This window comes from Pseudonaja textilis, chromosome 14, assembly GCF_049901715.1.
Source record: "Pseudonaja textilis isolate UNSWEBS1 chromosome 14, rPseTex1.2, whole genome shotgun sequence".
In the NCBI taxonomy this organism is placed as follows: domain Eukaryota; kingdom Metazoa; phylum Chordata; class Lepidosauria; order Squamata; family Elapidae; genus Pseudonaja; species Pseudonaja textilis.
In genome coordinates this window covers 4,203,681-4,218,839 of record NC_142003.1, presented here as the reverse complement: position 1 = coordinate 4,218,839, position 15,159 = coordinate 4,203,681, and the positions used below count along the sequence as shown (strand labels likewise).

The following is a 15,159-nucleotide window of genomic DNA, read 5'->3' as shown; positions in this document are numbered from 1 at the left end:
TATGTGTGTGTGTATATGTGGTGTGTGTGTGTGTGTATGGATGGATGGATGGATGGATAGATAGATGATAGATAGAGTGTGTATGTATATCTATATATCTCTGTATATATCTATATATCTATCTATATATATCTATATCTAATCAATATCTATCTATATCTATCTATCTATTTATCCAACTATCTATCTATCTATCTATCTATCTATCCATCCATCCATCCATTATGCATATATTTTCTATAGAATCTCACTCCTGCACCCACCCACCCATTCCCAGGCTTTGCAAACATAAAAGAAAGTTTTTTCAGGGGCAAAAAACTGCTTTGTTTTTTCTTTTCACTTCTCATCCAAGAAGCTTCTTCGGCTCTGAGTGGATGGTGGGGAGTCGAAGGATTTCCATTCCTTGCAGGCAGAGCTAGTCGTTTGCATCCTTTTTAGAGAGTCGTTGAGGCCACTTGGAGGTTTATCTTAACGACCTTCTAAAAGGATGCAAACGACCAGCTCTGCCTGCAAGGAATGTAAATCCTTCGACTCCCCACTCAGAGCCGAAGAAGCTTCTTGGATGAGAAGTGAAACGTCTTCAAAAGGAAGGGAGTCCAGTTGCCTCCTGAAAAAAGCACCTTTGGGACAACCACGATCAGTATGGCTGAGAATCTCGACAGACTTTTAACCTAAAAGGAACTGGCAGGAAAGGAACGGGAGTGAGAAGGTAGAAAACCAAACCCAACTAGGGCACACAAGCTGTTAATGGGACTCAGCTCCAAGTGAGTCTCCTACATTTAACTCCACGTTTTCTTCTATTTTTAATTCGCCTTCCCTCAATGGCGTTTGATACACGTGGCTCTTGTGTTTTGACCTACATTTCACACACACACACACACACATACACAACCACACCCCACGTCTGCAGGTTAAGTGACTTTTCCGAACGGTCTAACCTGACTGGCTTGTTCTGAAGGGTTGGTTTGGTTTTTTTTTTAAAGGCACATTATTGCGCTGCCTTAAAAAGAATGTGATTGAAATTCGTTGTTTTTTTTAACGAAATGCTTCTGAGCCAACTGAAGTTCTACGGAAGGAGATTCGATCTTTGACAGAATAGCAGATTCTGCGGCATAAAAGAATGAGTGGGGCTTTTAAATGATTTCTCCCCCCGCCCACGGGACTGACCAATCGGACTTATTGAACAGTATTTATTGAACAGTATTTATTGAGCAATATTTATTGAATAATACTGAACAATCTGCCCTGTCCTGATTGAGGCTGAGTGGCAGGAGCCATAATAAAATGAGTCAACCGATAAAATAAAACTGGTGTAGAGTTTTATGTAGGAAAACCATTTCACATGCATAATGTAAAGTAACCAAAGACTCCTTTTAAACCTTTGCAAATTCAGGTTTGGTTGGGTAAATGAGTTGCAGGAGAGCTAAATCCGTAAAAGAATGGATCTTCCCATTGTTGCAAACTTATGGGAAATCCATCACATTGGAGCGGGGAGCGTAACGATCAGGAAGAGAGAAAGAGAGCAGCTGAAATCGATCCAAGATACACAGAGTAGTAGCGCCATCGGCTTTTTCCTACTTCAGGAGTGTCCCTGGTGCCCTCACTTGCATCATTGCGTTTCTCTCTGAACTGGCTTGGCGGCAAAGACAGCATGATTCAAAATGAGTTCATCCCTTTTTCCTGCTTCCCCATCAGCATCTCTCCCGCTAGAAAATGAATCTATTAATTTAATTAATATTACAATGAAGCTGGTTTGGTCTAGTGATTAAGGCGCCAGGCTAGAAAGCGGGAGATTTTTGAGTTCCAGGCCCGCCTTAGGCATGAAACCTGGCTGGGTGACCTTGAGTTGATCACCAGGAGACTGTGAGTTCTAGTTCTGCCTTAGGCACAGAAACCAACAGGGTGACTTTGGGCCAATCACCAAGAGACTGTGAGTTCTAGTTCTGCCTTAGGCACAGAAACCAACAGGATGACTTTGGGCCAATCACCAGGAGATTGTGAGTTCTAGTTCTGCCTTAGGCACAGAAATTAACTGGGTGACTTTGGGCCAATCACCAGGAGATTGTGAGTTCTAGTTCTGCCTTAGGCACAGAAATTAACAGGGTGACTTTGGGCCAATCACCAGGAGATTGTGAGTTCTAGTTCTGCCTTAGGCACAGAAACCAACAGGATGACTTTGGGCCAATCACCAGGAGACTGTGAGTTCTAGTTCTGCCTTAGGCACAGAAATTAACTGGGTGACTTTGGGCCAATCACCAGGAGACTGTATGTTCTAGTTCCACCTTAGGCATGAAAGCCAACTGGTGACTTTGGCCGGATCACCAAAGACTGTGAGTTCTAGTCCCGCTGTAGTCACAATAGCCAGCTCAACCCATTGTTGTTGTAGGGATTTTACATCGTAGATTTTTTTTTTTTAATGTTGTAAGCTGCCCAGAGTCGCCTATTGTTGAGAGCCGGGCAGCTGTGTACATCTCTGGGCAGCTTACAACATTAAATGCACAACAAAATGCATGAACATAAAGACAGGTTCTTCACACACACACACACACACACACAAAATCACAAGGAGACTTCGGTTGTCTTTCAACAAACCTTAAACACCCCCAATTTGGATAATACAACCACATTGGACTGGTTGAGGCTGGCTTCTCATTTCTTCCTGGTTGCTGCACTAGAGGGAGGGGGGGAAGCAGAGGAGGGGGCAGAGGTTTGGTCCTTTTTGGGAGGCTGGGTGGGAAACCAATCGGGTGCAATGCCAATTCCTTTTGCCTTTTCCTTTGGTCTTGTACTTGAGCGATAGCAAAAAGAGACAGGGCGAGCCTCTGGATTTTTGTCCCTCCCCTCCTCTGATTGACCTAGGATGGGGTGGGGTGGATGGGCTTTTAAGTATTTCTCCTCATTTATTATCCAGGCTGCGGCAAAGCAAGACATCCTTGGTCAAAGGGAGCCATTGTGACGCCCGGATTCTTCCCACCGTTGTCGGGTTCTGCGACTGCCTGGAGCGGAATTCTCCGCATAATCGTTTTCAGAACAAGAAAAGGTGGTTTGTTTTCCCCAAGAACAACCAAGAGATAGTTTCTGCATAGTTTCAGAATGCCTGGCCCGTGGGTCTGAAAAGATTCTGACCCCTTTCAGCTTTCCCCATTTTTGCTGTACTGTGAAGGTTATCGATGGAAGGAATTGGTTGCAAATTCACGTTTTCCCCAACGTCATGACTGTGAACAGCTGCTAACCAAGCCGGTCGCCCCCAAGCACACTCATACACGTCCTGTTGCAGCCAGAATCCTGCATGGCTAAAATTCCTCACAGGAGGACAGAGAAAAATGAAGGCTAAACCTTGAATAAAAACTCAGTTCAGAGGGACAAAAAAATCTAACAGCCCAACTTCTGAATTTAATGTTCTAATATCAGTTTTCAAACCCAAGTCCAAACATTCTATCCAAAGGCATCTCGTGTCTTTTCTCCTTTTCTTTTAAGGGGGGAAAAGAAACATCCCCAAACTATGGAAACAGCTGGAAAACAAACCTCACCATCCTTCACTTCTGGAGTGAATGCCTACAAATCCGCCATTTGCTAAGTTTCTGTGACCTTTTTCGAGAATCTCTTAAAACAAAACGCAAACGAGACCACGTACGATATATATACATGTAGATGTAGATAGGTAGATGGCTGCAGATTCTGGGGTCAAAATTGAGGGTCAGGAGGGATTTTGTCGCACTGTCTCAGGTTGGTCTTTGGGTTTCTCTTCCTTAAGGTCCTTAAAACCCAGTTTTTCCAGGGGTTCTTTGGCCATCAGTTCCCTTGAAGAAATCAAACAAGAGGGAATAAATCGTTAAGGCTTCAAGGCTGCACATTTAGCCATGTTCGTTTCCATTGTTGAATAATTTAATCTCTCTAAAAGCAATCACACACACACACACACACACACACACACACACACATGCCCCAAAGGATTATATCAAGTGCTCTCTGTGTGTATCTCTGTGTGTGGATACGATAAATTCTAGAATATATAAAGAAGGCTCTTGCACATGGTGCAGGACAAGAGAATTTAGCTTCCTACAAACCCCAGCATTTACTTTTAATTGGTACATTTCTGTTTCTGCTGTGAATAAAAATATATTTAACCATTGGCAGGCAATGATTCACAAGACAGCAACTATACAACAACAAAATACCCTTGCTTAAGAGCGTTAACCTTTTTCTTAAAGCAATGTTGGCTTTTTATATTATTATTATTACGGTATTTATTAAATGTATTGTACGTGCCAATAAAACTCACATTAACTCTAGGCCGCTTGGAGAAGAAGTAGCTTTATTTTCCCCAGAGGACAAAAGTAAGTGTGTGTGAAAGAGAGAGAGAGAGAGAGAAAGAGAGGGAGGGAGGAAGGAAGGGAGGGAGGGCAGGAAGGAAGGAAGGAAGGAAGGAAGGAAGGAAGGAAGGAAGGAAGGAAGGAAGGAAGGAAGGAAGGAAGGAAGGAAGGAAGGAAGGAAGGAAGGAAGGAAGGAAGGAAGGAAGGAAAAGAAGGAAAGAAGAGAGAGAGAGAGAGGAAGGAAGGAAGGAAGGAAGGAAGGAAGGAAGGAAGGAAGGAAGGAAGGAAGGAAGGAAAGAAAGAGAGAAATTGCCTTCCTGTCTTGAGATTGCACAGATCAGAGACGTCTAAAGAGCTAATTTAGCCAATCTGGACTCATGCAGGGCGAGCCAAACATCCATTAACTTCAGCTCACCTCTCCATCCGGCATTCTAGGTATTCTTTCGACTCCAGTCTGCACAATCCGTTCTCGAAGTTATTTGCCTGCAGACACTTCATGAATTTTTCTTTGAAGAGCGTACATTCTCCTGCACAAAAAAAAAAAACCAAAACAAAACAGCTTTCGTTTAGAAGAAAAAAAAGTAAAATATGCCTGAAATTAGAGTACCCCAAAAAGAACAGCGTATGCCAAAGACAGGACGAGGAGTCTGGAAAAAGGATGAAAGTTCTAGGATGAAAAGAAGGACACGGGGTGACATGATAGCAGTCTTCCAATATCTCAAGGGTTGCCCCAAAGTAGAGGGAGTCAAGCTATTCTGCAAAGCTCCTGAAGGCAGGACAAGAAGCAACAGATAAATAATCCAGGAGAGAAGCAATTTAGAACTAAGGAGAAATTGCCTAATAGTATTGTAATTGCCTTATTCTGCATTCTCTTCTGTTCTAATCCTAATTCTTTCACAAACTATGGCTTACTAAAAACATTCACCCCAAATTACATGGTGGCTCATCCCGAGATGCAAATTTTTGACTCTGTTTTGCAATGCAATTGGCAAACCCGCGCCTGGTTTTCCTGCAGCTGCTCTCATCCCTGCTGGCCAGCGCCGGCTGGGGATAATGGGAGTTGCAGTCTGACAGGCAATTCGCAGGCCAACGATTGTTGAAAGTGATTCACATAAGTGGCTGCGTCCAGTTTTGGAATGGATTTATTCAGGAGAAAGTCTCATTGGATCCGATATGTAGGGGGGATTTGCAAGCTCGGTGCTTATCTTCAGCCATCTTTAGGCTGGGGGTTATGGAAGGTGTAGTCCCAAAGCATCAGAAGGAAAATATTCAGGGGTCTCACAGAGCTGGAGTTTCTGTTAGGGAAAAAGAAGGAAATCTCCCTATAGTCTAAATTTTATAGGGGTCTCCAACCTTGGCAACTTTAAGACTTGTGGACTTCAACTCCCAGAATCCCTCAGCCAGTTTTGCTGGCTGAGGAATTCTGGGAGTTGAAGTCCACAAGTCTTAAAGTTGGCCAAATTTGGAGACTCCTGGTCTAAAATACAGGTAGTCCTTAACTTACGACCGCAATTGAGCCCAATGTTATTGTTGCTAAGTGAGACAGATGTGAAGTGAATTTCCCCCCCATTTTACGGCCTTTCTTGCCGCAGCGGTGAAATGAATCACTGCAGTTGTTAAATTAGTCACACGGTTGTTAAGTGAATCTGGTTTCCCCTTTGATTTTGCTTGTCAGAAGGTCGCAAAACGTGACCCCAGGATGCTGCAACCGTCATAAATGTGAGTCGGCTGTTGAGCCTCCGAATATAAACCACGTGACCATAGGGGAATAATGAAACAGTCGTAAGTCACGTTTTTCAGTGCCGTTGTACCTCCAGTCACTGAGCAAACTGTTGTAAGTCGAGGACTACATGTAGTAATTTTTTTCAAACGTGGCCCCTTTAAATGTGTATGGACTTCAACTCCCAGAAGCCATCAGCCAACATGGCTGACAGGACTTGAAGTCCACCCGCTTTAAAACCACCAAGAAACCCTGTATTAGAGAGAAGGTGGCGACGCTCTAGCTTTTGCCATGTCTATGGTGGGAGTTCTCATCGCCGGGACAGAGTCTCTGGGCGGAATCGCGCTTTTGAAGAGCCGCGCATGCGCACTTTCCCCCCCAAACCCACCCACCCCCCTCACCAAAATGATCCAAGGGGAAGGCGCCCTTGTCAGGCGCCCTCGGCTTGAAGCTTTTCGCCCCGAAAACCATGGTGGACATGACCGAAGACGGACGAACCGGCGGGACGAGGCCCGACGCTGCCTACGATCGCGGTTCTCCCCCACTTCCGGAATGAGGGAGCGCCGAGCTAGGCCAGACGAGGGGAAAACCGAGCGAATCGATCGGGAAACGCTCAGCCCCGCCCCTTTGGAACGCTGGCGGCGCCACCTGCCGCGTGCGCAGAGAACGCTGGTTGCAGCCAAAAGAAAACCCGGGCTGGCCGGGCAAACCACGATGGGGTGGGGTTAAGCAAAGATGCTCCTAAATCCTTGCTTGCACCTTTGGCCCAAGGAGTCTGTCGGGCAAAGATGGGCTTTCCCTGGAAGGAAGCTTTTGTGTGTGTGTGTGTGTGCAACAAGCCACGATTAACAGGGTTTCCCCCATTTCCTAACATTCCAGGTTTCAGACCTAAATGTGAGCAGGACAAGGGCTGGGATTCCCTGCCCAGATGTTGGACCTGGGGAGTGGGTGTCATTTTGTAATACACCCTTTTAAATCCTCCCCTGGCTTGGATTCTTGGGTGCTGGTTGCAATATTGGGTGCCCCTTAGCTATCATCTATCTATGTCTATCATCTATTTATCATCTGTCTACCTATCATCTATCATCTGTCAATCATCTTTTCTGTCCATCATCTATATCATTTATCATCTATCCTGTTTATCATCTATTATCTGTGTCTTTATTCATCTGTATGTATCATATATCATCCCTATCATATATCTCTATTGTGTTTCTATCTTTATCTACTGTATTTATCCATCTATAGATCTATTCATAACTATTATCTAGCTAGCTATATTTATCTTATACACACACACACACACACACACATATATATATAAATTTATATGCCACCCATTTATTTTTACATTTGATTTATTAATTTATATGTCCCCTCTGGCTATTAGGCCACCGTTAATAGCACTAGCACTTAGACTTATATACCGCTTCACAGTGCTTTTACAGCCCTCTCTAAGTGGTTTACAGAGTCAGCCTCTTGCCCCCAACAATCTGGGTCCTCATTTTACCCACCTCGGAAGAAGGCTGGGTTGACCTGGAACCTGGTGGTATTATTATTATTATTTTATAAGTACAAGTAGTTCTCTTTAGTGACTTCAAAGTTACAGTGGCAATGATAAAAGCGACTTATGACCATTTTTCACACTTAACAACCATTACAGCCTCCTCAAGGTCACGTGATCAAAATTCAGCCACTTGGCAATTGACTCATTTACGACAGTTGTAGTGTCCACATGACTCCCTTTTTGCAAACCTGACAAGCCAAAATTCCATGGGGAAGCCAGGTTCATTAACAACCGTGTTCCTAATTTGACAGCTGCACTGCTTCACTTAATGACTGGGCCAAGAAAGGTCAAATGAGTTGCCACTCAACAACTGTCTCACATAGCAATGGAAATTTTGGGTTTGATCGTGAGTCGAAGACTGCCTGTAATGATTTTTAAGAGTGGGAATATTTCTTTTTCGTCTCCGTGACAGTTAACAGAGAAACAATAGCGAGTTAAAAACCCGTTTCGTTGGCATGACCACAAGAAATAAAACCTTCTCTTATGGCCGTGCTCAGTTTGTGCTTCTGGTAGCTTCCTTACTCTGCCTCTTGCGATTGTAAGTGGGAAAGAACACCTGGATGGTTATATAACCACTGGCTGGAAATATGAATCTGTATTATGTTGTGGCAGGGAGCGTGAAAAATAGGCTTTGCCCGGATTGTGAATACATGACTCTTGGTGGTAACGCAAACAAAACCTCTTGATCCAACTTGTTTTCCTCGACACGTGAGCTGAGCTGTGGCAAAAGGAGAATATGAGACCAGGAGAAATATTTTCCGCTCTAGATGTTCCACCCAACTTCAAGCTGGACATCTTGCAAATTAACAGAGTTGGAAGGGAACTTGTAGGTCATCTAGCCCAACCCCCGCCCCCCCAAGTGGGAGACCCTACACCATTTCTGACAGATGGCAGTCTGGTCGCTTCTTGAAAGTCTCAAGTGATGGTGCTCCCACAACTTCCGAGGGCAACTTCTGTTCCATGGGTTGATTGTTCTCACTGTCAAAAAGTTTCTCCTTATTTTCAGGTTGAATCCTTGTTCAGTTTCCATCCATTGTTCCTTGTCTGGCCTTCAGGTGGCTTGGAGAATAGCTTGACCCCTTCCTCCTCTCTGTGGCAGCCCCTCAAATATTGGAAGATGCTCTCCTGTCTCCCCTGATCCTTCTCTTCACTAGACTAGCCATGCCATCTGAAACAAGGTCCTTGGATGATTCTCCAAAGTGTATTGAAATGCACTTAAAACCGTTGCAAGAAGGCAGAAAGAGGGGGGGGGGTCAAACCAAATGCTTTTGGGCAAGTGGAAGGGCTGAGCGACAATTCCCATCTTCCCCAGCCACTGGTGATGCAAATAAATAATAATTTAGAGCATTGGGCTTTGGTTTTATGTATTAATTTGTATCCCACCTTTATTAGTTTTACAAATAAGATGGCAAACATGTTCATCTTGTTTTTCCCCACAACAACAACCTTGTGAGGTGCTCTGGGCTGAGAGAAGGACTGGCCAAGTCACCCAGCCAACCTTCATGCCTAAGGCAGGACTAGAACTCACCATCACCTGGTGTTTGTCCCAAAGTCATCCAATTGGCTTTCATGCCTAAAACAGGACTAGAACTCACCATTGCCTGGTGTTTGTCCCAAAGTCACCCAGCTGGCTTTTATGCCTAAAGCAGAACTAGAATTCACCATTGCCTGGTGATTGTTTCAAAGTCATCCAACTGGCTTTGATGGTTAAGGTGGGACTAGAACTCACCATCCCCTGGTGATTGGCCCACAATCACTTAGCTGGTGATTTGAGGGCTAAGGCAGGACCTGAACTCACCGTCTCCTGATTTCTAACCCGGTGTCTTAACCACTAGACCAAACTGGTTCAAAAGACAGAGTGTAACACTTCCACTCCAGAGGTAGGTTCTTCAGATGTTGGTTCACTCCAACTTCCATAAGCCACACCACAAATGGTGAGGGTTTATAGGAGCTACATCCATGGGTGGCTTCAACCTTGCTTTGTCTTGGTCTCTCAGCCCCATGGAATTGTGAGTTGCGTAAAGCCAGAGTTAAACAAAATTGAGCACACAAATATGTTACATAAATATATATAAATATGAGTAGACGGGAAGTGGTCAGCATCGAGCGAGCCCTGACAGACTTAATCCCTAATCTTAGTAATTTGCAGAGACATGAAGGAATGCAATCTGATCTTTGGCACTCTCTGGACGTTAATCTCTGTTTTTGCTAATTTAATAATGCACCAGAGGAACTCAATGAAAACGTCTGATGAACGGTATTTTTTCAGGATAATCATTTGGAGGACGTTAAAGGTGGGGGAATCTTGGATAGGGCTAATTGTCTCCAGAATTACGAGCTGACTCACAGGCCAGGAATGAAAACTGGATGAAATCACACACAAAACTGAGAAATTGTCACCAATCTCTTGCTATTTTCCTCTCTCTTGGAATAGACGACTTGCCTAAAATTGTCATTAATATTTGGTGCTTGTGTGATAAGAGTCTGTTTGTCTGTCTATCATCAATCCATCTATATCTATCTGTCATGCCCCTGTCGGAGTCTGATTCGGAGGGGGAGGCCGAGCAGCTGACAGGAAGTGTGAGTGTGGCTCCGTTGGGTGTGGAAGAAACGGGGGCAGGGCAAAGTCTAGCTGGGCAAAGAAAGGGAGAGGTAGAACAAGGGAGAGAGAGTTCAGAGGAAGACCCAGGCCCACCCGCTCTTCATCCTAGGGCACCGCAGGGAGGAATGGAGAAGGGAGCAATGTGAGTTGCGTGGCTCACGGGGGAGGAAAGGGCCCTGATTACCTTCATTAGCTGCAGCTGGGAACACAGGGTTTAAAAAGGGAAGCTGCGCACAGCAACTTGTTGGGAGCAAATCGTGAGTTATCTTTTATGGTCAAGGCTTATCTGGGTTCCTGGAGTCTTCCCAACTGTGTGTCTTTTGTTGGCCTTTCAAGTCTGCAATTCCTTATCCTGCCCTGTTAATTGATGCAGCGTGGTTTGTGTGGATTTTTATTTACAGTTCATATGTACTTTGTTTTCAGACTGAATTTCCTCCACTTAAAGACTGTTCTTGGGAGAGTTTTTTCTCCAGCCGAAGGTAACTTGGACATTGGTGGCAAAGTTGAAGGTACTAAAGGGACTCTTCTTACTTATATGACTGTGTTGCCTTTGTGCCACGCCCTGGGTCATCACACTATCATCTATCTTTCATCAGTCTATTGTCTTTTCCTTCCTTCCCTCCTTCCTTCCTTCCTTCCTTCCTTCCTTCCTTCCTTCCTTCCTTCCTTCCTTCCTTCCTTCCTTCCTATCTATCACACTAGCTCTGTGACTTCTTTATTCCTTACAAAACAATATATTTTAGTCCACTTTAGAATTTTTCTTTTAAAAAGCAGGTTTGCCAAAAACAGTTTGCAATTGGAGAGCTGCGTTCAGCCACCCTCTTCCAGCTTCGTGGATCCCTCCAAGAGCACTTTATTTTTATTGCTTATCAGCACGATAAAAACGCCCAAAGATTTTTTTTTAAATTTTTTTTCATAAAGTCTCATCAATCGACCGCCGGAGCCAGAAAACCTCACCAGATAAAAATCCCAACAATGGTTACCATTAGGAGCGAGCGACATAAAAGGGGGGTGTGGTAAGCCTTTTTTTTATTTTTTCCACAGGGCCCCAGGCAAATATTAACCTTTGTGGTGACAAGAAAAACGCCTAGAAGACAAATCCCAGGGCATAAAAACCTTGAACACAAAAGCCCCATGAAGAAAAAACCCCTATCATGGATGGAAAGAAGAAGAAAAGGCATTAACTTTTTCCTCATTTATTTTTTTTTGCCGTACACCTGCAGCTTCACCCCACTGGTGTTTGACAGGAGAGCAATGCTTTAATGGCTTGGGTTTGAATGAGATTAATCTCTTGGCTTTTAAGAGTTGTCTTTAAAAATGGTTTACAATACACACGCCTAAGCCAGCCCACATTTTTAGGCTTAAAAGTAAAGCACTAATCACAGGAACGCTTGGCTGTCAAGTTGTACTTGTGGGCTAAGACACAAGGCACATCCTTCATCTTCTGAGCTGACCTGCCTTCAGGCAGGAACCAGGTATGTCGCTGACAGGTATTATTAATTCCTTGGGTGAGATGCACCAGCTTTCCCATCATGAGCGGAGGAACCAGTGTTGAAAAATAAGATTGCTAAGATGTTTTTAAAACAAGCAAATTATTTTACTGTATCCAGCTGAGGGCGGGGGGGAACTGTACCCCTGTAACTGTATTTGCAATGCGCTGTTCTATTAAAAGAGAAGGAGAAGGAGAGAAAAAGAGGAGGAGGAGGAGGAGGGAGGAGGAGGAGGAGGAGGAGGAGGAGGAGGAGGAGAAGAAGAAGAAGAAGAAGAAGAAGAAGAAGAAGAAGAAGAAGAAGAAGAAGAAGAAGAAGAAGAAGAAGAAGAAGAAGAAGAAGAAGAAGAAGAAGAAGAAGAAGAAGAAGAAGGAAGGAAGGACAGAGGAAGGAAGAAAGAAGGAAGGAAGGAAGGAAGAAAGAAAGAAGAAAGAAAGAAAGAAAGAAAGAAAGAAAGAAAGAAAGAAAGAAAGAAAGAAAGAAAGAAAGAAAGAAAGAAAGAAAGAAAGAAAGAAAGAAAGAAAGAAAGAATGAATTGTGGTGTCCTTGGTTCTCTCTGAGCTTGGATGTTTTGTACTAAGCATTTCATTACCCAACTAGGTAACATCATCAATGCTAGAAATGAGTGGGATTTGTAGAGAGGAGGAGGAGGAGGAGGAAGAGGAGGAGGAGAAGGTAGAATAGAATAGAATACCTTTATTATCACTGCATTCCACAAATACAATGACATTTGAAAGTTACTCCAGCACAGTGCACCAAACACCACATCACAATCACACTACAGCATTTTAAAAATTAAAACAATAATAGTAATAATAATAATAGGGCTAAATCACAAATGCCCTGTTTGATTCAAGACAATTACTGCCTTGGAAAAGAAACTGTTTCTCAATCTATTTTTAGACACCTATAACAGTCCTCATTTTAAGACACCTATAACGTCTCCCTGGTGGTAACAGTTCAAAATATGAATGTCCGGGATGAAAATGGTCTGTGGAGATTTTTAGTGCTCTAGAGAGGAGTCTGGTCTTCGCAATCTCTTCCAAAGAAAAAAGAGAGCAACCGATGATTTTTTTGTGCTGTGTTTATAACTCTCTGGAGCATCTTCTTATCCGCTAAAGAGCATAGAAGAAGAAGGAGAACGAGAACGAGAAGAAGAATAATTGTGGAGTCCTTGGCGTTCTCTGAGCTTGCTTGTTTTTTTCTAAACCTTTCATGACCCAACTACCCAACATCATCAGTGTTAGAAGGGATTGGGGTTATTGGAGAGGAGGAGGAGGAGGAAGAAGAGGAGGAAGAGGAAAAGTTTAAATCAGGCCACCGAACCTTGGCAACTTTAAGTCCTGTGGACTTCTGTTCCCAGAATTCCCCAGCCAGTTATGGAATATAAAGAGAGTGCGGGGAACATTTCTCAGCAGAAGACCAATTTTGAAAGCTCTTACACGTGCTTGGATGGAAGAAAGGCATCACCTGGGAAAAAAATCAAAATCATATCTTGGCTGTGTTCGACCAGAGAAGCACGTAGACTTGCGAGGCAGAAGGTCGAAGCCAACAGAAGCGTCTTCTGGAGAAGCAACCTGCGTCACCGGGTCATTCCCACCCCTGCTCTCAGCAAGCGGTGACTTTTATACAACATAGTTTCAGCTCACAATGGAAAACATGCTGTCAATAGTGGGCAGAGGGCCAACCTCGGTGGGCAATGGCACACATACCTTTGGGGACCTTGAGGTGTGTCTCAGTGCAGCGATAATCCTTTGGGATAATACATGTCAAGTCAGCCTGGGAGAGAGAGAGAGAGAAAAACAGACAGACAGGCAGGCAGGCAGACAGACAGAGACACAGAGACAGACAGAGAGAGACAGGGATACAGAGAGAGAGAGAGAGACAGAGAGACAGAGAGAGACAGAGACAGAGAGAAACAGAGAGAGACAGAGACACAGAGACAGAGACAGAGAGAGAAACACATAGAGACAGAGAGAGACACAGAGAGAGACACAGAGAGAGACAGAGAGACAAAGACAGAAACAGAGAGACACAGCCAGCCAGAGAGAGAGAGAGAGAAAGACAGAGACAGAGACACAGAGACAGACAAAGACAGAAACAAAGACACAGAGAGACAGAGACAGAGACAAAGACAGAAACAGAGAGACACAGAGAGAGAGACACACACACACAGAGACAGAGAGAGAGAGAGAGAGACAGAGACAGAGACAGACAGACAGACACACAGAGAGACAGAGAAAGAGAGAGAGAGACACACAGAGAGAGAGAGAGAGAGACAAAGACAGAAACAAAAACACATACACAGACAGACAGAGAGAGAGAGAAACAGAGACAGAGACAGACAAAGACAAAAACAGAGTGAGACAGACAGAGACACAGAGAGACACACAGAGAGATGGTTGGTTCATCATCAGCTAATGCTACTGCAAAGAAGTTTTGGTTTTGGTTTGTCCAGAAAGGTATGGGGACTTCTGCTTGAGCAAGGGGTTGGACTAGAAGACCTCCAAGTTCCCTTCCAACTCTGTTATTCTGTTATTTGACAAACGATGGAGGTTTTCAAGAAAAGATCAGACAACTAATTGTTCATGATGCAATAAGGACTCCTGTTTTAGCCAGGGGGGTTGAATTCCATGGTCCTTTCCATCCCTAACATTCCATAACTCCATGAGAATTTACTCTCTCTTTTGCCCCTTTCAAGAGAGAAGAGAATTTGGAAGAAAATCTGCCTGAGTTGGGCCTGGTCTATGTCGAGTCTATTTTCCTTTGCCTTGTGCAATACCAACCTTATGGTTCAATGTTCCTTTGGTAACCCCAAGATGGAATTTTGGGGAACTGCTGATGAATGATTCCAGACTTTGAAAGAAAATATATATACAAAGCCAGGAATTTGGTAGGTCTGCATTCTTCAGAGAACTGCAAGCGGGACAGACATGGTGGTTGGGGGAGGTTCTGCCCTCGGCTTTCAATTCTTGATGAAACATTTCCAGTCAAGCATCACAAAGAAATATATTCTACCTGGTTGGAGCACCTACTGCAGAGGAGAAGTCAGAGGCTGCAGCTCACCTGCCAGGGGAAGAAACTCGACAGAAATATTAAGTTGAAGGGTTGAGACTTGTTTTCAGTGAAATGTCACCCAGGTTTGTGAGAACCCATAGTATCATTGATACCCAATATAATCCATTATTTATTTTATTTGTATTCATTAGGAATATTTATATAACCGCCCAATACACTCACGGAGACTTGGGCAACTGACAGAAGTAAAAACCCAAATATAAAACTCATTGAATTCCCACACGCTGTTGTGGTTCGCCAGCAGCAGGTGCAGATGGCTGAGGTCTCGGAGAACGAGGACTCAGATGAGGGGCCTGCGTGTGATGCAGGAATGGGGCCAGGACCATCAGGGAGTGGAGTGCGGCCTTCAGAGATGGTGGAGGCTGGCAGCAGTGTGGAAGAGTTCCCCG

General features: G+C 44.1%; 1 protein-coding gene across 1 annotated transcript; it reads right to left on the bottom strand.

Moving 5' to 3' along the window:
* Window positions 1-3,373: 3,373 nt before the first annotated feature.
* On the bottom strand, window positions 3,374-6,634 carry COX19 (cytochrome c oxidase assembly factor COX19). The gene is made up of 3 exons (XM_087942020.1): window positions 6,435-6,634; window positions 4,729-4,840; window positions 3,374-3,800 (listed from the first exon to the last, which is right to left on the bottom strand). The coding sequence occupies exons 1-3, from the start codon at window positions 6,511-6,513 to the stop codon at window positions 3,698-3,700; spliced, it is 294 nt and encodes a 97-aa protein (XP_087798146.1). The 5' UTR covers window positions 6,514-6,634; the 3' UTR covers window positions 3,374-3,697.
* Between the last annotated feature and the right edge of the window lie 8,525 nt (window positions 6,635-15,159).